Source organism: Serinus canaria, chromosome 24, assembly GCF_022539315.1.
Source record: "Serinus canaria isolate serCan28SL12 chromosome 24, serCan2020, whole genome shotgun sequence".
Taxonomy (NCBI): domain Eukaryota; kingdom Metazoa; phylum Chordata; class Aves; order Passeriformes; family Fringillidae; genus Serinus; species Serinus canaria.
The window spans coordinates 5,425,978-5,451,234 of NC_066337.1; the positions used below are offsets into that span (position 1 = coordinate 5,425,978).

Here is a 25,257-nt window from a genome sequence, read left to right on the forward strand (position 1 = left end):
GCACTAATGAGGTCTGGCACCAACTTGTCTCTGGCACACGGCTGGGCCCTTTTTGGTCCGTGACAAAAAATAACACCACAAAGCTAATGAATAAAATGCAAGTGGGCAAGCTGCAACCCATCCAGCTAATCCTTGCTCGGGTGCTGGCTGCCCCTGGGAGGTGTCAGCATGGATTGGTGGGCACTGGGAGATCTGGGCTGTGAAAACAGCAGGATTCACCCCAAGCTTTCTCCCTGCCCTGCCAACCACACGAATCGTTCGGCGAAGGAGAAGCGTGGCCAATCCCAGCACTTCACACAAACACACACACACATCCAGCTGAATATGTTCAAACCTCTCCAGAGGCTGATTAGTGATTTTATTTTCTCCTCCTCTGCCGGCCGTGCGTGCTCATTGCCATCAATTATCTATGCATTTGCCCTGATGAATTATTGAGTGTGTAACGGGGCGAGGGAAGGCCCGCCAGCCCAGCTCAGTCACCTTGCAAACGAGCACTCTCCAGAGCGTGGCAGCAGCCAAATCTGCCCTCTGGCTTCTGATTTAGGATGGGAAGCTCATCCAGCAACCTCCCAAACCCCTCTCCCCCATCTGTCCCCCTTCCTCATGGCTGCACTGAGCTGTGGGTGCTCCTGGAGCAGAACGGGTGCCTTGTTTTCCTGATTTAAGGCTTGGGTGAGTGGAACAGAGAGAGTTTTTCCTGTCTTGCAAAAGAGTTGTTCAGTCACCTGGAAAGGAAACGCGATTTCCGCGCTGTGTTTGGGGTTTTTCAGGGTGTTTTTTTGTTTGTTTTGTTTGGTTATTTTGTTCTGCCGGGTGTTATTTTTTTGTTTTCCCTTTTCCCCTGGAGCCTTGAGAAAGTTTGGAATGTGTTTTTGTCAAGGCTGCTGCGTGTAAGGGCCTGAATCCCAGCTTTGGCAGCATTTGGCTGTTGGCAAGCTGTCCTCACTCAACTGGCACCAGCTTTTCCCCTGGACAAGTCTGGCTCTTCACACCTGGGCACAGGAGGGTTCTGCAGGACCATTGTGGGTTCAGGATCAGGTTTAGCATCTCCAAAATCCACTTTTCCTCCAGTTTATGACCAAGCCCAGCCTATTTTGATGCATGGGTCCCATGGCAGGGGGAGGGTAGAACTGGGAATTGTTGCTGCTGCTCAAGGTCAAGATAAATAACTTGATTTTCAAAAGGGCCAGTTCATTAATTTGCAGGGAAATCACAGCATAAAGGAAGGGCACAGTAATGATGGATGGGGCGAGGGACTGGACTGACCTCCCCTGTGCTGTCCATCACATTCCCTGCTGGAATGGCTGAGCTTGATTGACTTTATCTCCTTTGTGAGGCACATCCCGGTTGCCCACCAGTGACAGCAATCAGCCTGGCAGTGCTCATGCCACGAGGGACTGCCAGCCCTGCAGGGGTGACTCTGAGGAGAATCTGGTGGCCTTCCACCCTCTCCTGTCTGCACTTTGGCTCCTCTGCTGCTGCCGGGCACCAGAGGAGACGCTGAGCCGCGACTTCCTGCGCTGGCAGACGGGGCCGCTTTGGGCCGCTTTCGTGGGGTGTGGAAACGCCGGATCAAAGGGCCCCGCCGGGCCCCGTGGGGGGTCAGGGAGCTTGTGGGGAGCAGAGCCAGCCCTTGTGGGGAGCAGGGCCAGCCCTTGTGGGGAGCAGAGCCAGCCCTTGTGGGGAGCAGGGCCAGCCCTTGTGGGGAGCAGGGCCAGCCCTTGTGGGGAGCAGAGCCAGCCCTTGTGGGGAGCAGAGCCAGCCCTTGTGGGGAGCAGAGCCAGCTGTGGCAGCGCCCCAGCCCCAGGCAGGCCCTGCTGGGGGCACGAGCCCTCGGTGAGAGAGGCGCTGATGACTCCGCGCTCCCCCGGCCCTGGGAGCTGAGGGAGTGCTGAGCACACCCACCCGGGCTGGGCCGTTCCCAGCTACGTGATTGAAGTGCTCCCCAGCAAGCTCCCACACGCTCTGGGAGGCTCTGGAGCCTTCCGAGCCAGACTGCTTGGCAAAGCTGTTCCTCACCTCTGCGGGTGTGGGCAACGCCGCCAGCGGCTCGCTCACCTCCGGGGTGGAAGGAGCAGCATATGCTGCACAGCATGGTGGAGACATCTCCCCCTCCCCTGTGCACCCGTTCTTCCCTCAGATCCCAGCCTGGCCTCATCTAAACCCAGCCTGTGCCCTCGTTTCATCAGGGAGGATGGCGTGGCTGCTGGGGGCAGAAATGGCCTGCACTGTGTCCTGCTGCTGGGACATCCTTCTCCAGAGGGCAAACATGGTCCATGTGTGGCTTTCTCAGAGTGGGGCCATCCCTACCCTCTGCTTTGTGGGAGAAGATGGCCCTGGCTGTGCTGGGAGGGGAAGGGTGCACCCTGCCAGCCCCAGAGGACACGGTGGCTTTGTGTGTGCAGGCACTTGAGGGCACCAGCGCTTTGCTGTGGCTGTAAGAAGCTCTGGAGAACATTCCTGAGCACCCAGCTGCAGTGCTGGGGTGTGGGGCTTGGCTCGGGGAACAGGGGGCAAGTCCACACAAAGCTCTGGAGGCCGAGTTTCGGTCGGAACTGCTGATGGCTGTGGTCAGTGGTGGCGTCTCGTGGCCAGGCTGGGTTGTTGGGACTTGTCCTCAGGGTCACAGGAAGGAGAAGGGAGAAAGAAGAGGCGTGGGTGAGATGTGGGGATTAGGATAAGGCTGGGAACAGCAGGCAGGGAGTGAGGGGGCAACGTGGAGTGTGGGTGGGTGGAGAAGAGTTTTGTCTGCCTGCACTCGTGTGTGTGTCTGTGAAACTGCAGGAAGGAGACTCTTGGAGAAGTCCCAGGGCACATCTGCCACAGGGTCCAACACTGAGGAGTTTATTTTAGCCTTGGACAGGGAGCCATTCATCCCTGGAAGAACAGAGTAGGGTGACATTTCTGTTAGGAGGTGCTGTCTTGTTTCTCTTGCTCTGCATTTTTCTTTCCCCAGCCCCTCTCTCTGTTCCATTACTCTTTCATGTTCCTCACTCTGTGCAGAACATGAAAGAGTTCTCTATCTTTCCTTTTTTTTATTGTCCCTTTCTTCCCTTTCCTGCCCAGCTCCCAGAATCCATCCAATTGCAGATTCTCCCAGAAGCTGGGAGCTAAACCCGCTTTTCTCGTTCTTCCCACCTTGCCTCTCTGTTGTATTTATCATACAAATGCTGGCTGTATAATTACCAGAGCATTATCTCTGAACACACAGATTAGGAACAGACACAGTAGAACAAAGATGAATTTCAGGGTCAGTCTGGTGGGAGATGCTTTTCTCCATCTGTCAGGGGAGGAATCAGCTGAGACAGAAGAGCTGTCATGGACTGCAGCTCCCACTTCTCACAAGCACCTTCCACAGAATCAGGGTGGAAGGTTCCTAAATTCAGCCACTTCTGGGGTTATAAAAAGGCCACAGGAACAATCTGGATGATACAGGGAGATCATGCAAGGTGTAGAGGCGGTGCCTTAAAGCCTTTCTTGAACGGGAATTATTGCTGCCCTGAAATGAGAGCTGAGTCTTTGCATCTCCTTTAATTACTGCTGGAGCTCCAATGGGATTAAATGGATGTCTGAGTGTGTGTTAGCATATGTTGGGATGTGCTGTGCTGATAAACATCAGGGCTTTCACATGCCTGCAGACACACATGCCCTGCATATTTACCACAACTGACTCAGTGTCACCCCGAGCTGAAGACAAAAGGGAGGAAGGTGTTATTGATCCAGCCCTGTGCCTTTGGGGGGTGATGATGATGAGCCCTAGGCTGGTCATAGTGGGAGGAAGGTGTTGTTGATCCAGCCCTTGCCTTTGGGTGATGATGATGATGAGCCCTAGGCTGGTCATAGTGGGAGGAAGGTGTTTATGATCAGGAATGAGTCTGCATGTGGATGCAGAAGGTGCCTGTAGCCACAATTGTTCTTGTGTCAGCCATGTCAATAAGAAACACAAACCCTGAGAGGAGCCCCTGAGGGAGCTGGGGGTGCTCAGCCTGGAGCAAAGGAGACTCAGGGCTGCCCCCATCCCTCTCACAGCTCCTGAAAGGTGCCTGTGCTCAGCTGGGCTGGGCTCTGTCTCCAGCAGCACTGACACAGCCAGAGCTCACAGCCTCCAGCTGTGCCAAGGGAAATACAGGCTGGAGAGCAGGGAAAGGTTTTTACAGAAAGGTGATAAAGTTCTGGAATGTTCTGCCCAGGAGAGGTGGTGGAGTCCCCATCCCTGGGGGTGTTTAACAAAGCCTGGATGTGGCACTGGGGGCCAGGGTTCAGTTGAGGTGTTGGGGCTGGCTTGGATTGGTTGATCTTGAAGGTCTCATCCAACCTGGTCCTTCTGGGAATTCCATGAAACAAGTGGAATAAACAGAGGAATTCCTGAGTCTGATGCCAATAACCACAGTGCTTCTGGGAAGTCCCCAAAGGCTCACGAGTTGCCATTCCCTTGCAGGGCTGCAAGCTCAGACTGTCTTGGTCAATGACTCCGTCTCGGGGTTCATCGGCACGGACGTGGTGCTGCACTGCAGCTTCACCAACCCGCTGCCCATCGTGAAGATCACCCAGGTGACGTGGCAGAAGGCCACCAACGGCACCAAGCAGAATGTGGCCATCTACAACCCCGCCATGGGCGTGTCCATCCTGTCCCCCTACAAGGAGAGGGTGACTTTCCGGAACCCTTCCTTCAAGGATGGCACCATCCAGCTGTCCCGGCTGGAGCTGGACGATGAGGGCGTTTACATCTGTGAGTTTGCCACCTTCCCAACCGGCAACCGGGAAGGGCAGCTGAACCTCACCGTGCTGGGTAAGGCTCTGGGCAGGCTCTGCAGGGCGAACCTCCAGTCCAGCAGAGCTGGAGGAAGCTGAGATTCACATCCTGGGAGCTCATGGGTGTAAATTGTAGCTGGGATGGATTTTTAAGTTGACTGGGAAGAGGTGAAAAGCAGGGAGAACAAAGCAGGTGGTTCTGAGACAGCTGAGCTGTCACACCTCTTCTTTTTCCAGGCCTCAGTTCCCTTCTTCCTCCACCTACACTGCTAATGTAGGTGCAGTAACAGTGACCAGGTCCCTGTGGGAGTGGTGAGTTTTAATGAGCTGGGGCTGTCAAGAGAGAAGAAACAACAGATTGATCCTAAACTCAAGCAGAGCTTGTCCCTGGAGCTCAGGGCTGTGAGTGAACAGACCCCACCCAAGGTCTACATGAGTTGTTTTCTCTCCAATTTCAGTTCCTTTCTAACACAGGGATGAAAACCTGTGTTAGAAAGGAACTGAAAGGGAGGCAAGGATTGACTTTCCACATATCTGTGCATTTAGGGCACCTCCACCATTGTTTCCCCATAAATGATGCAGGTAGATGGTGCAAGGTGCATAGGCACTGCCATAAAGCAATTATTACATGGGAATTATTGCTGGCAATTGGCACACTCTGGACTCACCACAAGCCCTGTCACAGCCTCAGTGGTGTTAGGTGACTCTTGGGATGCATCAAACAGAGCAGCACTGCTTTTCTAACCATCCCTTTGCACCCTTTTCTCCTCCTCCTCCTCCTCCTTTCTGCACTCCCCTGCAGCCAAGCCCACGAACTGGATGGAGGGCACCAAGAAGCCGCTAATTGCCAAGTCTGGCAGGACAGAAAAGATCTTGGTAGCCACCTGCACCTCCTCCAACGGGAAACCCCCCAGCACCGTCACCTGGGACACGAAGCTGAAGGGGGAGGCGGAGTTCCAGGAGATCCGGAACAGCAACGGCACCATCACGGTGATCAGCCGGTACCGGCTGGTGCCGAGTCGCGAGGCGCACCGCCAGCAGCTCATGTGCGTGGTCAACTACCAGCTGGAGAGGTTCACCGACAGCATCACCCTCAACGTGCAGTGTAAGGGGCCTGGGCACGGCTGGGAGGGCTCAGCCTGCTCAGGGCAGGCTCTGGGCAAGAGGGGTTTGTGGTGGGCTGCTGGAGGGGCTGTGGTTGTGGTTTTGAGAGGGAGGATTGAAAGGATCCTTTGGAGTAATTGTGGGTTTTGTCTTTTTCTTACCTTCTTTCTCTGCCTCTGCCGTGTCCCTTTTGCTCCCCTTCTCCCTCTCTTTTGCACTCCCTCACATTCCTTATCCCATCATCTTTCCATCCTCGTGTTTCTCTCCTTCCCCCACTCCTACCTCCTCATCTCTTCCAATTTCATTTTCTCCCTTTTCCTTTTCCACATTCCTTGTCCCATTCACCTTTCTCTCCTTGAAATCTTTCCTTCTCCTACTCGTGCCCCCTCACCTCTCCCTATTTCATTTTCTCCCCTTTCCCACCATCTTTTCCTCTCCTTTTCCCACCCGTGCCCCTCATCTCTTCCCATCTCATTTCCTCCCCTTTTCCTCTCCTTTTAATCTCTCTCCTTTTCCCACCCGTGCCCCTCATCTCTTCCCATCTCATTTCCTCCCCTTTTCCTCTCCTTTTAATCTTTCTCCTTTTCCCACCCGTGCCCCTCATCTCTTCCCATCTCATTTCCTCCCCTTTTCCTCTCCTTTTAATCTCTCTCCTTTTCCTACCCGTGCCCCTCATCTCTTCCCATCTCCTTTCCTCCCCTTTCCCTTCCCACAACCCTTTCCTCTCTCCTTTTCCCCCCCTGCTCTCCTCCCTTTCCCCCCACCCCTGCAGATGAGCCAGAAGTCACCATCGAGGGCTTTGATGGCAACTGGTTCCTGAACCGCAAGGACGTGAAGCTGATCTGCAAATCTGATGCCAACCCCCCAGCTCACACCTACGAGTGGAAGCTGTAAGTGTCCCCAGAGCCACGCTGCCAGCAGCAAATGTCACCTCCCAGCAGGGACAAGGAGTCTCTGCAGACACCTCACTCCCCCTGTGGTCTCTTGGGGCCCAGTCCCATTAGTGTCAGCTGTGTCACCCCAAGGTACAGCCTGTGCCTGTGGTGAAGGTGGCTGCCAGCTCAGTGCAGCCTCAATATCCAGGGAAAACTCCCCCTTCTCACCTCACTGGGATCATACTCTGCCCTGGTGGCATGAGGCAGCTGAGATGTGACAAGGTGATTCGTGTGCCCAGCACCACCAAGTGCCTCAGCAGCAGAGCTGGGAAAGAGCCCAGGATTTCCCTGCTTTGCAAAGGCACAAATAACACAAAATTTGTCTGTGTGTGAACAACCTTCCCCTGGAATCAGCTCCTCACGTGACTGACATTAAACAGCAACATTTCCTTGTCCTCAGGTTTCCAGCTTTTGGCTGCACACACTAAAGGGACTTGAACAGTGAGTGAGGGGTGTCTGGGCAGTCAGGTGGGAATTGATACAACCTGATGTGGTTCTCCTGCTTCTCTTTCTTCTCTGTAAGCACTCATGTAGCTTTAAAAGAGGAAGATCAAATGGATCCTTTCTTCTTTTCAGCTGGCATTTGTCATCAGGAGAGAGGCTCTCAACATGGCTTTGCAAGGAGCACATTCTCTCTCATTCCACTTCCCAGATCAAACTGTTCAAAGTGAAAGTCTGAAGAGGATTGTTTTTCTTGCCTTTTTTCCTAGTTCTCCATCCCCAGCTCTCTCCATCTGTTGGTTCTGCCAGTCTGACTTAAAACTCTGAGGGGCTCTCTGGGTTCCTCACAACATTTCCAGGAAAGCCTCAGAGGCAAAAACTCACCCAAGGCAGAAGAGATGCCTCTTGAGGCCATTTCTGTGCCTGGAGTGTAAAACCCAGCAGTGCTTTTCCTCTCCTCCCATTTGGATGGTGATGAGCAGCAGTCAGGAGAGCTGTCAGAGGAGCATCCCACACCACCCTTTTGAGCACCCTGTGCTCTTGTTTTTGTAGGTTCAGGGCTCTGTAGGACCATGGTTGAGGTGTTTTTCCACCAGCTTTGGGATTGTTGGCTTGATGCAGCTGGAAATACTGTGTTTTCTGTACATATGTGTCCATGTAGGCACACAGAATACATGCATTCAGGCTCTCCTTTACAATCCTAATTATACCCCCGTTATTCCCTTTTGTTTCTTATAAATTGCTGACAATATGTGCACATTTGGGTTGGGAGGAGGGGAAGGAATTACTTGAGTAATTTTTAATTGCCTAAGAGGAGTAATTACTTTACTTTGCTTCAGTAATTAAGAATAACCAGGCCATGTGTGTCTTTTCTTAACACACAGGGGCTTTTTTTTTTTTAATTTTTTCATCTGCCTTTGTCAATTTATTTTCTGTATCTCCGGGTTTAGTTTTGCATTATTCCAGTTTCACACTTACCTGGCTGTTCCAACATGGGCAGGGCTCTAAATCAACACTGCTGTCCTTGAAATGAACACTGGCTGATAGGAGAGCTAAATGGGCAGGAAATTGGGCTAAAACAGGCTCAGGTTGTGTCCCTTTCCTACCTACATTAATGGGGATTTTCCAGCCAGCACCTCCAGCTTCCACACCTGCCCAAGGGCAAGCACAGACCCAGAACGTTGGTGTCACCTTGAGGTGTCACCTGGGGGGTCAAACATGATCTCTGTCCCCCCCCCAGGCCAAACGGGACCCTGCCAGGGAGTGTGGAAATCCAGAACAACACCATCTACTTCAAAGGGCCAGTGTCCTACAGCGTGGCTGGCACCTACGTCTGCGAGGCCACCAACGCCATCGGGACACGCTCGGGCCTGGTGGAGGTCAATGTCACAGGTAGGACAGCGTGGAGAAAAGGTGGGGAGGGAGACAAAGGTGTGAGCAGCTCCATCTCCTCCATCACACTGTCTCCTTTCAGGGTGGGAATCTCCTGAGGGAAGTGGGGCACTGGGGTTCTTGGCTTTGTGCTGGTGTTGCATTGGTTTGCTGTGGATTTTCTCTTTTCCTCTCGTGGTCTTTTTTCTTCCTGACACCAACTCAGTTTGTTCCCCCCTTGTCTTCTGCTTTGGATTCAGAGATTGTTGTACATGTTAACAGGAGAGGCACAGGTCAGGGAGATATTGATCAGAACAAGGGGCAGGGTGAGGATGTGGACTGCCAGAAGGGCAGGAGGTGGGTGGGTCACTTGTCCAGGATGGTGCTTGGTGTTCCTGGTGTTGGGCAATTCTCACAATCCTTCATTTGAGCTCCTTGCAGTGCTGCTCTGTGAGCTCACTCACCTGCCTGCCAGGGATCCCTGTGGGGGCTGGAGGAGCTTTGTCTGGGCTCCAGGGAGGAACAATCCCAGGCTGCAGGCAGTGGGAAGTGATGCTGTGATGTCACAGAGACAGAAGGGATCTGATGGCCTGCAAAGCAGGAGGGAGGGAGGGAAAGGCGTGTGGGCAAGCTTAGGTAGTGTCAGGGAGAGAAAGTCATGTCAAGAAATAGCTTCAAGAGAAGAAATAACACATGGCAATAACCTGATTTCTGAAAGTCAGAGTGACATTGTGAGACTGCACCAAGGGGGAACAGTGGCTGTGGGTGCTTTGAGAGCAGGAAGGGACATTTATCCCGTTCCTTTGGGGCAAAAGGAGCCATTTGGGTTATCAGGCAGTGACTGGTGGCTCTCAGAAGGGCTGGAAGTGCCTCTTGGAGCAGTGAGGTGGGGCACAGCCACACTGCAGCCAGCTCTGGGCTGCAAACAGCCCGGACAGGGTGGGCAATGAGGTGAATGAGGGCACTGGGGGCTTCCAAGGCACGGGGAACACAGAACAGCCTCCCAGGGCTGTTACCTCTGCCTCTGTCCAGCCCAAGGCAGGCAGAGCCTCTCCTGCCACCCCAGTCCTTGGGGAGTTGTCTGACCTGAGGGTGATGAAACCCCAGCCCCCTCCACCAGTTTGGTGGTAAATGCTGAGCAGCACAGAGCTGAGTCTGGGGCAGCTAAAATTAGCAATAACTCCGTGTTTGGCACCCTCAGCTCCCCTCTCTAACTTGGGCAAACCAGGCTAAGCTTCCTCTATCCCAGTGCTTGGAGGTCAAGGGATGGGATGTGCTAATTAGATGCTAATTAGCCGGTGTTTGTTTATGATCGTTATCACTGTAGCAGGCCTTTCATTCACACCTCCTGCCCTGGATCCCTGCCTGCTGAGTTGTTCCTGGTGCTGCCATTTCTCTGGGGGCTGTTCCTTGTGCCAGGCAAAGGCCCTGCCAGAACAAAGCCCTCTGTGTCCAGCCCTGCCCAGCCACCCAAAACCAGGGCAAGGTCATGGCCAAAATCAGCTGCTGGCCCTTCCAGGGAGTTGTCACCTCAGCGTTCCTGGGGCAGTGCCTGGTACAAACGGAGCTGACTCCCTTTGGCACCAGAAATCCATCCCACGCAGTGTCCAGAACCTTGGGGCACGTTTGAAACCCTGAGCTGAGCTTGAAAATCTCCAAGGTCAGCCCTCAGACACAGAGGGAGGGGGAGCAGGGACTGAAGAAGACTTTGAGAGTGAGAGGCTCTCACTTTCCATCCCTCCATAGCCTCTGTGTCCATTTCTGGCTGTCCTCCTGCCTGTCCAGCCTCCCCCATATCATTTGGGGTGTCAGGGCAGCAGGCACAGCCCTCTCTGAGTGTTTCCTGCCCTTTTTTGATGTGGCTACACCAGCTCACCTGCACAGGCTCCTCCAGACACGAGGGGCTGTGGCTTCCCCCTCTGGAATTTGGAATTGTCTTTTCCTGGTATTTTACAAAGGACTGGAACAGAGCATCGTTCTCAGGCTGCACCTGCAGAGAGGAGGTGGGGGCTGGCAGGATTTTTGGGGTTGGTTGGTGCCTGCCTGCCTCTAATCTCAGCTGGTTCCCAAAGGTCCTGGCTGTGGGGTTAAGGTTAAATGAGAGGGGATGAAGGGCACACCCACAGCTACCCTGTGAGGAGGGATTAACAGCCAACCCCACAGGCCAGGCCTGCACCACATCATAGAAAAAATAAAAATCCTTTAATAATTCATGGGATCTGAATATGTTTATCCAGCTCTCCCCAAGGAGCGATTAGGCCAGTGCTGGGGAGGGCTCACCCTCCTCTCTCAGCTATTACAGGTACATTTGTTTGGGTCTTGCAGGCAATTTAGGGATTGTCAGTGGACCACGAAACCTCTTTCAAGAGCTGCATGCAATAAATGGAGTTCAATCTAGTGAGCAGCCAGCCTTGGGAGAAAAAAAGAAACAACACAGAGGGCTGATGCAGAGAAAACCCTGCAGCAGCTTTTTCCCTTTCTGTCTCCCTGTTCTCCCCCTCTTTGCCACCCAAAATCTTCCCTCCAGGCCCCAGAGAGGAAAAGTGCAGGGTTGGTCCAGCCCCCTGATGGGGAGGGCAATTTGTTCAGAGGGAGAAGGCTGAACGCTTCTCTGAGAGTTATGGCGCATTAAAGAGATTGATAAGTGGAAATTTAATATTTTATTCCAGCAATCTGTTCCCCTAATAGCTTCTCCTGCCTTGCAGGACCTTTGTCAGTCGCAGGCAAGCCATGTAGTGTGACATGTAACTATTTATTACAGGCAGTGGGGACAGAATAAAAGGCTGTGCTTAGGGACTGCACATGTGTGGTGGTCCTGCACAGACAGTTCCAGAGAACTGGCCATGGATATTCACCTGTGTGATCCAAATCTGCATCCTGGCCATGGATATTCACCTGTGTGATCCCAGTCTGCATCCTGGCCATGGATGTTCACCTGTCTGGTCCCAGTCTGCATCCTGGCCATGGATGTTCACCTGTGTGATCCCAGTCTGCATCCTGGCCATGGATGTTCACCTGTCTGGTCCCAGTCTGCATCCTGGCCATGGATATTCACCTGTGTGATCCCATTTGTGTCCTGGCCATGGATATTCATGTGTGTGATCCTGTTTTTATCCTGGTCATGGACATTAACATGTGTGTGACCCCGATGGACATTCACACCTGTGTGACCCCATTTTCATCCTGCCTGTGGTATTCACACCTGTGTGATCTCATTTTTGTCCTGCCCATGGACATTCACACCTGTGTGATCCCATTTTCATCCTGGCCCTGGATATTCCCACCTAAGACTCCCAATTTTCATCCTGGCCACGGAAATGGTTTGCCCAAACCTGTGTGCACAGGGATGCCCTGCTGCACAGGGCAGGATGAAAATGGGAATTTTGGGAAATGGGAATTCCTGCACAGGGCAGGAATGGAACATTTGCATGTGGGAATGTCCATGGATCCATGAACATGGGCTCTTCTGGGTACAGCAGAGCATGGACACGCCCTGGCCCTGTGCAGGAGGCATTCACCCACTTGTGCACTGGCTTCAGCCAGACAAAGCACAAGGAGAAAGGGAAAAAAATGGCAAATGGACCTTGGATGGAGACTCCCAGAGCTGGGGGAGCAGAGACAGCCTGTGCCAGCAGCTTTGCAGCCCTGGCCTTGGATGTGCTACAGGCTGGGGGGGAGGAAAAGCTGGCAGGGGTTGCTGACCCCCCCTGCTCGCTTGGCTCCCAGCAGGGAGTTATTTACACACCAGCAGCGCTCTCGTCCCAGCAAGGTCACTGCAAACAGCCTGGGGCTCGCTGGAGCTGCTGCCACACAGCACCAGGCTGGGAAAAGCCCTTTTGGGAAGTCCTAAATGCCAATTCCTGCAGCAGGTGCTGCCAAAGCCAGGCAGATTTAGGTGGGAGGATGTGGGGCTGGGGGGGGTCTGGCTGATGCTAATCCTCCAGAGTGGCTGTGCATCCTGTCTGGTGGCATCTGTGCCAGCAGCCCCCACGGGAGCAGGGCTTGACTGACAGGGGATAGGTGACCTGAGAGAGGGATTAAAACCTAAGACACGTTTGGCATCTGGCCCGAAAGCTGTCACCCTCTGAAAGGCCAGGGGCAGCTGCTGAACTGCTGGATTAGCTGCCAGTGGTTGTTCCATCCCCACCCGCCCTGCAGGAACCCCTGGGAGGGAGAGGAAAGCTTGGAAAGATGGACATGCAGAGGTGCAGGGGGGAGGGAGAAGGTCAGCAGTGCTCTGGGCTTCTCAAATTGCAGCTTTGTCCCGAGGCTTCTCCTTATCTTCCCTCGTGTACATAACTTAACACACACGAGCAAAGTCCTGGGATAATTTGGCGTGGGCTGTTCCGGCAGGGAAATTTTGCCATCAGCAATCTGGCTCCTGAGCAAACCCTGCAGGGTCATTTCTGTGTTTGCTGGGGCCATCTGGGAACTGGGGAGCCCCATGAATACGTTGGAATTCAGGTTCCTGTTCCTCCCTGGAGCTGCTGCTCACATTGTGTGGATGTTTGGTTCCCAAGGCAGAAGGAAATCCAGAATCTTCCTCTGGAAGAGTTTGGGCTGACACGTGTCCAGCAGATAATTCTTCATGGAGTTTGACATTTTCTTCAGTGCCGTGGCTACAGGGAGAATTTGGGCTGGTGCTGGCTTTTCCCTTGGTCCTTAGGATTGAGGGGAAAAGGAATGGTAATGGGGCTTAAAGGAAAAACACGTCCACAGGAAGCAGTCTTTTAAAATATCCCAGCAGATAAGCAGAAGAGCTTTTGAAAGCTGATTTCCAGTGGATCTGCATATCACAGAAGAATTACTGGGTGTCTAAAAATACCCTTTTTCTGATCTGGGCCCTTCCTTCCCCTGGGAGCAGCCTCCTGTCCCTCTGGGTTCTCTGATGTCTAATGAGGTTTGGCTCCCACCTCTACCAAGGATCCCACTCCAGCCGTCTCCAGGAGCTTTCTGATAGGGATAATTTCAGCTCCTTCTGTCACACAGCACTAAAATTGGCCAGCAGGTTCAAAACAGCAGCAGATAAAGGATTGATGGATAGATGTGATGATTTGCATGCACCTCATTTTTATTGAAAAACAGCATTAAGAGAAAGATGGGATTCTTTCAAACCTGCACTTTTGAAGCCACTCTTGCAACAGGGAAGGTTTGGGGAAGTTTGTGGCCTCCCTGCTGAGCCCTGGGCTGCTGCAGGAAGAGGGCAGGAGATGCCTGGAGCCTTGCAAAGGGATCAAAGAGAACCTGTGGGCTGGGCCAGGTGCCAGGCTGAGCCCGGGGTGACCTCCTGCCTCTCTGCCTGCTCTCCCAGCTGCTGTCCCCGAGGTCTGGCTGCTGGCACAGGGACAGGAAGCCGGGCTGAATGCAACAGCTGGCAGAGGCGGGCACGGGCAGATAGTGTTGCTGCTTTAATTCCTATTCAAACAGCACTCCCTCTTTTTATAAGGGCTGGGGGGTGGCAGGGGGGGAGGCTTTTCATGCTGGCATTAAAGCCTGGCTTGTTTCCCCTCCCTCGGCTCCGCTGTCTCCTGTTTCTCCAGGCTGCTTTTCACAGGGGCTTTAATTCTCTCCAGGCTCTTCCTAATGGATTTTTCACATGGGGCCCCTGACCACGCTCAGGCATCGCACCGGGTTCCAGAAATTTCACGCCCCCCCTCGGACACAAAAAAAGGGGATCCCTTTCCCACACTTCCCCCTCTCCCCTTGGTGCTGCTCTGTTTGAAACGGGGGGTGGATCCCAGTTTGTGGGATTGGCTGTCGTTAATGGATCTGGATGCAGGGACAGGTGACAGTGACACGCTGGTCCCTGCTCACCACCTGCCAATGCCGAGGTACCTTGTCACAGGGCACAGCCCCTCCTTCCTTTCGGGAACAGCGCTGCCATCCCGGTGAGGGGCAGTGCCCACCCTGCTCCGGAGCCAGCGTGGGTCTGTGCCGCCATCCAGTGGCAGTGCCAGGCTCAGGAGTGGCCGGACCCCCTCCTCCCCAGGGTCACCCAGGGACCCCCAGAGCCCCCCTGGGCCTGGCACCGCAGGGAGGATGAGAAGGGAGGGGCTCTGTGGGTGAGGAGGGGGTGATTTGGTCTTCCCCCATCTTTCTTCTTTCTTTCTTTCTCCCTGCTCTCATCTGGGTTTGTTTTCTCTGGCATGGGAACAGAGGGTGGGGATGGGATGAGGGGAGAAAATAATTCCTTGCCTGAGCGATGTGTGAAATCCACCAGGGATGGATGGATGGATGGATGGATGGATGGATGGATGGATGGATGGATGGATGGATGGATGGATGGGTGATGGATGGATGGATGGATGGATGGATGGATGGATGGATGGGTGATGGATGGATGGATGGAGGGATGGATGGGTGATGGATGGATGGATGGATGGATGGATGGATGGATGGATGGATGGAGGGATTGATGTGTTCTTGCTCATATCCGCAGTGTTGGCAGTGCCACAGGGGTGGCACAGGGGTAGTGAGTGCCACATGAGGGGTGGGCAGCACAAAGAGCAGGGAAAAAATAAATATCTCCTGAGAAAGGTAGGAAAACATCCCCCCTTTTGTCTTCACACATCCAACTTGGGGTGTTAATGAGGCTTTTAACAGGAAAGTGGGCCAAGCTCCCTTAGAAATCAGGCACAGCCTTCCCCTCTCAGATCTGTTCTCAGAGCTGGGAGGCAGAGGGATCTGCCTGGTCTGGGGGCTCTGCACACCACAGAGGGGGCTTTCAGGGTGGGCTTTGGGACCTGTGGGGCCCTGCACAGAGTCAGCCTTGCTGCAGGGAGCAGCAGGGAGTGAGGAGGCTTCAGAGCTGTGGGAAAATGAAAGGTTGAGCCCATGGGGACTTGCTGGGCTTCCCCTGCTCCCACTCAGCCTCCAGATCTCCCCTGCTCCGTGCACAGCTTTGGGAGCTGGGCACCACAGAGGCTGGCACAGCAAGGAGCAGCCCTGGGGGGGTGGCTTGGGCAGCGGCAGAGGGAGCAGTGTGGATGTTGTGTGGTTGAAGCTGAGCCCTCAGCAGGCAGGACCACGAGGGGAGGGACGTGACTGTCCCTGGTGTCCCTGCAGAGAGGCTCTGCATTAACCAGCTGGCTGGGACAGGCCTTCTGTTGATGCAACATGTGGCTTTGGCTTTCCACAGCCCAGCCCCAGCTCCCTGTGCTGCAAGACATGCCCTTGCTGCTTCTCTAAGGCTGTCTTTGGGAAAGAATGCTGGCTCCTGCCTGCACAGCATCCTGCTCCTCATTCTGGCTGCAGCAGGGACCCTCCATCTGTCCCCCAGCCCACTCTGCCCAGCGGGCTGCTCTCTGTGTGGGTTCAGCCTCGGGAGGCTCTGCTCCAGGCAAGTCAGCACTGCAGAAACCAAGACGCTGTTGTTGGGTTGATGTTTCAGAAAAGGCAGGAATTAATCATCTTCCAGGCACAAAAAAACCTAAAACATTTATGGCTCAGGCCAGCAATGGCTCAAATTCAGTGCCCTTGTCCAAAACTTGCAGCTGTTGCAGTGCCTTCACTTGGGGAAAGCTCCTTTGTCCCCCTCCCTCAGCGGCTGGGCTAAGCTGTGCCAGCAGGGACATGGAGGGGGGTGGGCAGCAGTCACTGCCTCTCATCCCTTTGGAATCTGCTGCCTCTGAGCCCCTCCGTGCCCACCACCCCATCCCAGCCGTGCTCAGGGATGCTGACTTTGCTGCTGGGTCTGCACCTCTCCTTGGCTGATGGGGGGAAGAAGCGAAGGCCGGGAAGCTCCAGGGTTGGCAGAGAGGCCTTGGGGATGGGAAAAGCACTGGGAGAGGTCTCAAGGCTGCCACAGGGCATTGACAGGGCACCTGCTGCCTGAATTGGGAGGCAGGTGAAGGGCTGAGACAACCAGTGGTGTTTAATGCCTGCTGGACACGGATGTTCAACAGGCTCTGAGCTCAGCCAGGGCTGTACCTGTGCCCAGGAAGGCTGATTGAAGTTCTGGCTCAAACTTTATCTGTGCCAAAGTGTAGGTGTTGAACTGCATGAAAGAGAAGCTGCTTTCTCATCTCTTTCCTCTTCCTCCTTTTGAGTTATTTATTTTATTTTTAAATAGGTCAGGGTAGGAGCAAGATTAGCAGGAGGAGTGGCGCTGTGCTGGCCAGGGAAGGGGAAGAAGCAGTGGGAGGGCTGTGTCCTCATGCTGCAGGGTCAGCACAAGAGGTCAGGAGCCAGCAGGGCTCTGAGCAGCTCTGTGCAGCCCCAGGGCACCTGCGGGTGGGGGATCACAAGGTGCTGCTGCTGTGGTTCTAATCTGGGCTGGGCTGTGAGGAGAGGGATGCAGAGCTGGTGGGTCCAGCGTGGCACCTGTCTATGCCCACCCTTGGGTGGGGTTTGGGGTCTGGCTCCCTGCCAGGAGCACTCTGAGGGAAACTGGAACTGGAATTCTGTCAGCTGGTAGAACGGAGCGCGTCCGGACTCGAGACTCGGGGCTGGTGGGATGTGAGCACGCCTGGAGGCACCAGGAGGGCTGGGGAGGGCAACCACTGCTTCCAGCCTGCTGGGCTCCTGCATGAGGCTTGGCCAGCTTGGCACGGCACCTTCCCCTTGCTGAGGCAGAGCTGACCCCATGAGGACACCCCTCCTTCCCCTTTCCCCAGTTTTTCCCTTCCCTGTTCCTTACCCTCATCTTCCCACCCCCTCACCCCCCACCCCAAACTGGCAATGAGAGCATGGAGGGAGGGCGCGTTTCCGCATGGTTTGACACTGTTCCCCCTTCCATCTGTCTTTTCCTACCCAGAATTTCCCTACACCCCGTCTCCAATCGATGATCACAAATCCATGGTGCAGCCGAACATCCCCACACCGGTGATTGGGGGCATAGTGGGAGGCGTCTCGCTGGTCCTGCTGGTGGCCGTGGTGCTCTTTGTGGTACTCCGGCGCCGGCGTCACACCTTCAAGGGTGACTACAGCACAAAGAAGCACGTGTACGGCAACGGCTACAGCAAGGCTGGCATACCACAGCACCACCCCCCCATGGCCCAGAACCTCCAGTACCCCGATGACTCGGACGACGAGAAGAAGCCGGGCCCCTTGGGCGGCAGCACCTACGAGGATGAGGACGAGGATGCGGGAGCAGAGCGCAAGCTGGGCGGCTCCAAAGCCTACGAGGAGGATGCCAAGAGGCCTTACTTCACCGTGGACGAGGGCGAGGCCCACCCCGAACCTTACGACGAGAGGACACTCGGCTTCCAGTACGACCCCGAGCAGCTCGACCTGGCCGAGAACATGGTGTCGCAGAACGACGGCTCTTTTATTTCCAAAAAGGAGTGGTACGTGTAGCTCCAGGCCCCTCTGCTACACTCACACACGCTCACACACAACCCCTCCCTCCCCTGCATCCCTCCGAGCACACCCACGCACGCCCCGGCCCCGCACAGACTTTTTGGATGCTGGGGGCCAGCGGGGAGGGAGAGCCCCTGGCTTTGCTTAGGGATCATTTTTTGGGGAGGGGGGCGGGGCTCTCGTGCGGGAGGGAGGGCGGGAGGTCGGGTAATTATTTTCTCTCGGTTTTGGTTTGGCTTTTTAATTTCTCTCTTCGACGACTTTCGTCCCCTTCTGTGGTGTTTGTATTGGTCGGTGGCTTAGGTGTTACTCTTTGCTTTAACGACTGTTGCCCAGCCTGTATATTACACTCTGTTTGTGTCTTCATGTCTCAGAGTGCCCTTCCCTCCCCGAGGCTTCCTCCTCCCACTCCCACCCCCCTGAAACACTGGAAATTTGTTTGTATGTTGTCTTCTTTGTTTGTTTTTTAACCTTGGGAGGGGGGGCAGGTGGGCTGTCCGTAGGACAGAGGCCAGGAGAGTTTTATGGCAATGGAAACATAGGTGCCATTATCAGGTGAATGGATTTTGGGTTTTTTTCCCCTAATCACTTTTTTTTTGTTGGTTTTTTTTTTTGGTGGGGTCTGGGTGACATTCCCATTGCCTGCTGCACACCTGGAGAGAACCACACTCAGTTTTTAATGACTCAATAAAAGGAAAATGAGGAGAAAAGGGGGAAAAATTCACCCTAGACCAAACCCCAGGTGTAGGGGCTGATAGCAGAGCAGGGAAACAAAACTGCCATTTTCCTCCTACAGTTTATTATCGCCTGGCTTTTCATTTTTCTGTCTTTGTTTGAGTGTGCTTTTAAACGAAAGAAAAGGAGTATTTATTGCTGACACTTTCCCCCCTGTGATGGCTCAGAGAAAGGCTGGCTCTTTTTGTTCTTGTTGCTGTTGTTGTCGCTGGTACCAGCCACAGAGCAGTTCACTGGGGCACCACTGTGCCGGGCACATCCACTGGGGAAGGGACCAACTGAGGACACTTTGCTTCCACACATTCACTGCCTTCAGCCACGCTCTGCACACCCAGGCAGGGCAGGACCAGCCCCTGAGGTTTATTTTATTATACCACTAAGACTTAATTGTCATGTGTTTACACTTTATTTTTTATTTTGGTCAGAGCACGGGGGTGCTCTTCTCTCTCTCTCTCTCCCTCTCTCTCTCTCTCTCTCTCTCTCTCTCCCCTAGCAACAGCCCCAGCCCGTGGCTGCACCACGTAGGTGGCATCGATTGCCACTTTTCCAATATCACATCCCTCTCCTGAGCACAGGCTTGGCAGACAGGGTAGGAGGGATTGAGCCTGGGGTATTGATCTTTCCCTCCTTGCCCTGAGCCACGGCGTTGTGCTGGGGAGGTTTGGATTGCTGCTATCTCTGCTCTGTGAATAAATGGGATTCCAGACTTCAGGGCCCTCTGTCTCACACCGACCATCTCCAAATTAGATTCACTGGGTTGGGGCTTATTTTTCTTCTTGTGGGTTATAAATTTTTTTTTTTAAATTCGATGTATAAATAAATCTTTTGTTTGAAAAGAAATCCCCAGTTTTCTGAGCTGTATTATCATGCACATCTAAAAATAGCAGGACTAATTCTCCTCCTGCCTTACCCGCTGGGTTTTGTTCCACAGCGGTTCTCCTGCTGCAGAAAGGGAGGAGGCTGGAGAGGCAGACCCACACAGATGAGTCAAGGTCAGATCTCTGATCCAGGCAGCCTCCAAAGCTTTCCTTTCCTGTGAGGTGCTCGGTGCAGACCTCAGCCTGAGCCATCCCCAGCGTGCTCTGATTGCATTAGTGGGGTAGGGCAGTGGGCAATCCAATTGTAGGGCTGTAATCTCTCTGCTGTTCCTGCCAGCCCCTCAGGCTTCCTGGCTTCTGGCACCACTGCCACATGCCACAGGAAGGCTGCTCTGTGTCCTCCCAGAGCCAGGACAGGCAGAGTCCCTTGATAGCCACATGCCACAGGAAGGCTGCTCTGTGTCCTCCCAGAGCCAGGACAGGCAGAGTCCCTCGACAGCCACATGCCACAGGAAGGATGCTCTGTGTCCTCCCAGGTCCAGGACAGGCAGAGATTCCCTTGGGATCCCTCAGGCTGAACCACCCCAGGTCCATCCACTGCCACCAGGAGCACCCTGCTAGCAGGAAAGCCCCCAATAAAGGGACTAAAACCTCTTAACATCTCTCCAGAGCTCTGATTAGTGATGATTAGGGGTGGGAATGACTTCCCTCCAGTGCCTTGGGAGAGCAGCACACACAGGGCTTTGATTCCCCCAGAGGGAGAGCCTGTGATCTGGCTCAGTGTGTGGTGCAGGGAGAATTCCCAACAAAGTCCATCTCTGGAGTGAATAATCCTTTAGATCTGAGCCCCAGAGGCAGGCTGGGAGCAGGATGGTGGCAGTGCAACACCAAGCTCTGGGCAGGCATCAGCAGGCACCTGTGAGATGAGTGGCACAGACCCTGCCCTGCAGATTTCCCCCAGCCCAGGCACACCCTCTGAGGGCAAGAAAACAATCTTTTATAAAATCATCAGGGTCCTGCAGTGATTCTTCACCTTGAGGCCACTGCTCAGGTGTGGACAATTCCCACCAGGCTGACCCCACAGCTCTGTGTCCTAAAGAGCAAAGGTGCCAAGGCTGGCACAAGGGCCTGGGAGAGGTCAGGGCTGCTCCCAGACTCAGGGGTGGCCAAAGGAACCCTAAGAAATCTGCTTTGGGAGTAGTTAGCTTGCCTTTGAAGGTGTCATTTTTGGAGCTGCAGCCTCCTTGGATTATTTATTGCCCATTCGCACAATGTCACTGAGGGCTCACAATCCCAGTGGGAGCAAGGGAAAGGAAAGCAGAGAGTGGAGCAAAGTGGGATTTCCAAGCTAGAGCCTGAACACCATTCCCTTCCTGCTGCAGCACTTTTTCCTGCCCTTTTTGCACCAGCCCAAATTTAGGCCTTAGCTCAGCCACTTACCTGCTCAGAGTAGCTCAGAAAAGGGGTCAGATGATCATTTTTCACCCAGAACCTGGAGTGGAAGATCCTTAGACAGCGTTGCCTGGCACAGCAGCGAGGCACCCTGCGAGTTCAAGGCTCAGTGGTGCATTTCTCTCATCCTTGAGCTCTTCAGCATTGCTCCCCTGGTGCAATTATCACCTCAGCCATGGAGAAATGCCACCTCTGTGCTGTCATCTGCTTCTTGCCGTCCCTTGCAAGGTCAGCTAGATGGCCAAGAGACTCTTGGGGTGGTAATTAGCCAAGTGATTAGCCATTAATCCATAGCAAGGTGGAAGAGAAAAGAAGTGTGGGGGAAGAAAATCAGATTGATGCTTCATCTGAGAGCTGGTTTTGATCCAGTAATAGCATCACTCTCTTCTCTGGGTTAAATTGCTCTGAGGGGACCCTTGTAGGGAATTAGATGAGTTTTTCCAGCATCACCAAGCAGAAAGTGATCCCTGTTCCCACCTGAGTGCAGGGGTGAGCTCAGGACAGAGGCCACAGTGAAGAACCACGTGCATCCTGCAGGGAGGGAATGAGCTGGGGCTGTGCAGGGCTCAGCAGCAGGGCCAGCCTGGGCTGGTCTCTGCTCTGCTGATGGTGTCACCTGTCCCTTTGTGCCCCAATTTCCCTCAGAGGGCAGATTCTGTCAGGCTGGAGTGTCACACGTGAGCTGGGCCACCTCTCTGGGACCCTCAGGCTGCCTCAAGTGAAAAACCCCCTGCTTCTCCCACCCCCCTTTCACCAGAGGTGCTAAGGAGGTGGGAATGCCCCTGTGGGACTGGGCAAGGGGCGAGTGGGAGCTTCCAGCTGGGAGAGGGAAGCTGTCCTCTCCAGCTCGGTGCTAGGGAGCTGCTGCTCTGCAGGACATGTCCCATCTCACACCAGTCCCAAACTGGTGTGGCCCCCAGGGCTGGGTTTCTGCCAGGGGAACCCTCTCACCCTGCTGGGGCTGGGGTCAGAGCCTCATCACCTGCCCTGGCAGGGATCCCTGGTGCTTTTCCCTCTTCCCAGCCTCATCCTGGCTGACAAAGCTCGGGGTACCTCAGAGGGGGTGGGGAGGCTGAGCAGGCAGTGAGAGAGCTCAGTGACCCAAAATTCAGGTGAATTTGGGCCAATCCCCCATTTCCTTCCCAGTGGGAGTTCAGGGAGCTGGGCAAGCAAACAGAGCTGTGTCACAGCCCACATGAGCCCCTGCTTTATGTACAAAGACACCCCAGCTGTTTCCCTGCTGGGGCTTTTCTCTAGCATTATTCATTGCAATTCACCCTAGTGATGTTATTTTCCTTTATTTAATTACCAGGTTTGTTGTTTGGTTTTTTTTTTTTTTTTTCCTGTTAAATCATTCTCATTCAAGCAGGGAAAAAAAAAAAAAAACCAACCAACCTGAAGATTTCCTCATGAAATAAATCAACAAACTGAGATGGTTGCACCAAATTGACTGCAAAGACATGAGGGACAAAGGGAGCCATTTTCCTGATGTTGAGTCAAAAAGAAACACAACAACAGTTCAGCAAAAATCAGGGAGGGTTAGGGAGAGAGAGACTCCCAAGATTGATCTGGAGGCAATCAGAGAAGGGATTGTGATTGGAATGGAGCTGCTGCTCTGCCTGGCCCTTTCCCTTTGCTGTGCACAACCTCTCATGCACACACACACACAGATTTTGGGGTTTGGGGAGCAGATTAGATGGAGGGGAGAACCCCACTGCCCTTGTGGGGCTCAGCTGGGTCACTCCTGCAGGCTCTGAGTGAGGACATGGGGTTAGTCCCAGCTTGCCAGCAGGTTCAAACCCAGAAAAAAAACAAACTTAAAAGAAACTTTTAATTTTCCCTGCAGCTGTGCTGTGGCAGCAGTGCAGTTTGGGCTCTGTGCAGGCTGTGGGGACAGGGGACACTGCCAGCACGGGGTGGCTGCTGCCTGTTTTTACTGTTTTTACTGTGGAACAGCCCCTCAGCTGCCACCCCTTCACCCCAAGGGAACCTGCTGCCACTTTGGGCTTCTCCCTGGGGTGAGCAGGGGGATCCCTGCAGGGTGGGAAGGTCCTGGCTCCTTCCCATCCATCCCAAACTCCCCCAGAGTGGGGCCAAGGGGCTCAGCCCATCAGCCAGGGGAGGAAAGCCAAGCCTAAAGCTGAGCTTGGGTTTGGGACTGGGGGGTTCCCTGGGTGAATGTGAGGAGCACACGGGGTCAGGTCCTCTGCTCTTGGTGGAGGGACTCTCCTTGAGGGTCTGCATTTTCCTTTCTTTGGCCTTTCTCTTTTTTTAAAACATGATTCCTCAGCTCCAGTGATTTTATCTCTCTTTTTCTTCGTCCTCTGGCTGTAATGATCATTGTGGAATTGAAACTGCAGACAGACAAACAAACAACCCCAACCCCACTTTTTGTTTTCTTCAATTTCTTTTTTTTTCTTTTTTTTTTTATTTTGTAATCTGTGTTGTAAGTGCTTTTGTAAAAAATAAAAAATAAAAATAATAATAATAATAAAATGTAATGGACTTTCATGATTTCGGTTTGGGGTTTTTTTCTGGGTTTTTTAATTTTCTTTTTTTTTTTTTTTTGAGGATTTTTTTGGTTTTTTTGTTTTGTTTTGTTTTCCATCCTTTGTAATTTGTTCATTTGGAGTCCTGGGTTGGGGAGGGGGGGATATTTTCATGGTTATAATTTGTGTGGGTGGGGTGTTGCATCACCCTTCCTTTTACTTGTATAAAAAAACCAATAGTGGCTGAGCTGTGGAAAAAAAAAATGTACTTTTTTATAAATAAAGAATTTTAAAAAAAGAGACCTTCTCCTTCTTTCTGGGGCATCTGTGGCTGCGTCGTCGTGCACTCAGAGGGAGCTGTGAGGGGACCCACATGGCACCATGGATTTCCAACTATTTGGGATGGAAATATCCCAGGATTTGCAGTGTTTTTTTTGGAAATTCCAATTATTTGTGTTTGTGTTTTGGAAGGGGAGCTGCTTGCAGGAGAGGGTTGAAGGTTAAGGGTTCAGAGATCTCCAGCAAAGGGCTGGAGGAGGTGGCTGGGATTACTGGGTTTGCACACCATGGTGGTTCTGTGTGGAATTCCTGGACAGCAGATCCAGTGCAGGCTTCAGGAGGCTGGGAGAGCTTCCCTTTGTGGATGTAAACAGTGAAATTCCTTGGCTGAGGCCCAAAGTTAACCTGAGCTTCAAAAGAAACTGCTAGAAAAACACAGGGCAGGAAAATCCATCGGAAAATCTGGGAAAAGTGAGGACAAGTGTCTGTGGTGAGGAAGTTCTCAGTGCTGGCTGCAGCAGGTGGGACAGGCTATTGGGAAAATGTCAATATTTCCCTAGAAATGTGGAATTAGCTGGTGGCAGGGCCAGGATGCAGGGACACTGGAGGATGTTTTATAGAGCCACACGTGCCTGCCATGGCAATGGGGCTTCAAAACCCTCTGCAGGCTCAGGGGGAGCTCAGGGGGAGCTCAGGGCACATTGATGCCTTGTGCAGGCTGAGCTAGAACAGAGACTAGATGGAGCTAAAGAATAAAGCAGGGATTTATTAAAAGGTGTCCATGGATGCACCTTGGGCAGCACCAGAGCCCAGCCAGGGCTGCACCCAAGATGAACTAAAATGGTCCCAAAATGAACCCAAGATGAACCAAAATGGTCCCAAAATGAACCCAAGGTGAACGAAAATGGCCCCAAAATGAACCCAGGATGACCCAAAATGGTCCCAAAATGACCCCAAAATGACCCAAAATGGCCCCAAAATGCCCGAGCGCTCCCGGGGTCTCTCCCTGGGATCAGCTCTGCTCCATTTGCCCCTTGCAGTTCATTGTCCCAGCCCAGCTTTAGCCCAGCCAGTCCCAGCCTTGTTTTTCTCTCTCCAGCCCACGGGGTTTGTGCTCCTGGGCTGAGATTTGGATCATTTGTCCTTGGTCCCAGCTGGAGCAGGAATTGTTTTGTCTCCCTGCTCTGTGCACAGAGCTCACCATGCCCTGATGGGAACCCAGACCCTCACACTGAAGCAGCACAGAATGGGAAAAACAGAAAAGCCAAACCTGAGGCATCAATATCCCCATGTCCCTCCCTTGGGAAGGACACTTTGTGTGAAAGGAGGCTGCAAAGGAAACCTTGTTCCCAAAGATCCTCATTCCCAAAGGAAACCTTGTTCCCAAAGATCAAGGCCAGGCTTTGGCCAGGGAGGGAGAGGCAAGGCGGGCAGGAGATCAGAGGAATCATTTCTGCTGTCCTTGCACTGCTATCAGGGCTCCTCTGCCATCCCCTGGGAAAGTGGGACACTCCCTGGGAAAGGCTTTGTGCACCCAGCCTCAGCACGTGGGTGATGTGCTTTAGGCTGAGCCCAGACCTG

At 53.4% G+C, this 25,257-nt stretch overlaps 1 protein-coding gene across 1 annotated transcript in view; it reads left to right on the forward strand.

Annotated features, from left to right (window-relative positions):
* The window catches only part of NECTIN1 (nectin cell adhesion molecule 1), a 62,793-nt gene extending 39,096 nt beyond the window's left edge, over positions 1 to 23,697 (forward strand). Inside the window, exons 2-6 of the mRNA XM_030231316.2 lie at positions 4,439 to 4,789; positions 5,555 to 5,857; positions 6,629 to 6,746; positions 8,473 to 8,624; positions 17,359 to 23,697. Coding sequence (XP_030087176.1) covers positions 4,439 to 4,789; positions 5,555 to 5,857; positions 6,629 to 6,746; positions 8,473 to 8,624; positions 17,359 to 17,900 — 1,466 coding nt within the window. The 3' untranslated portion in view covers positions 17,901 to 23,697. The remainder of the gene's footprint in view (positions 1 to 4,438; positions 4,790 to 5,554; positions 5,858 to 6,628; positions 6,747 to 8,472; positions 8,625 to 17,358) is intronic.
* Positions 23,698 to 25,257: the final 1,560 nt, after the last annotated feature.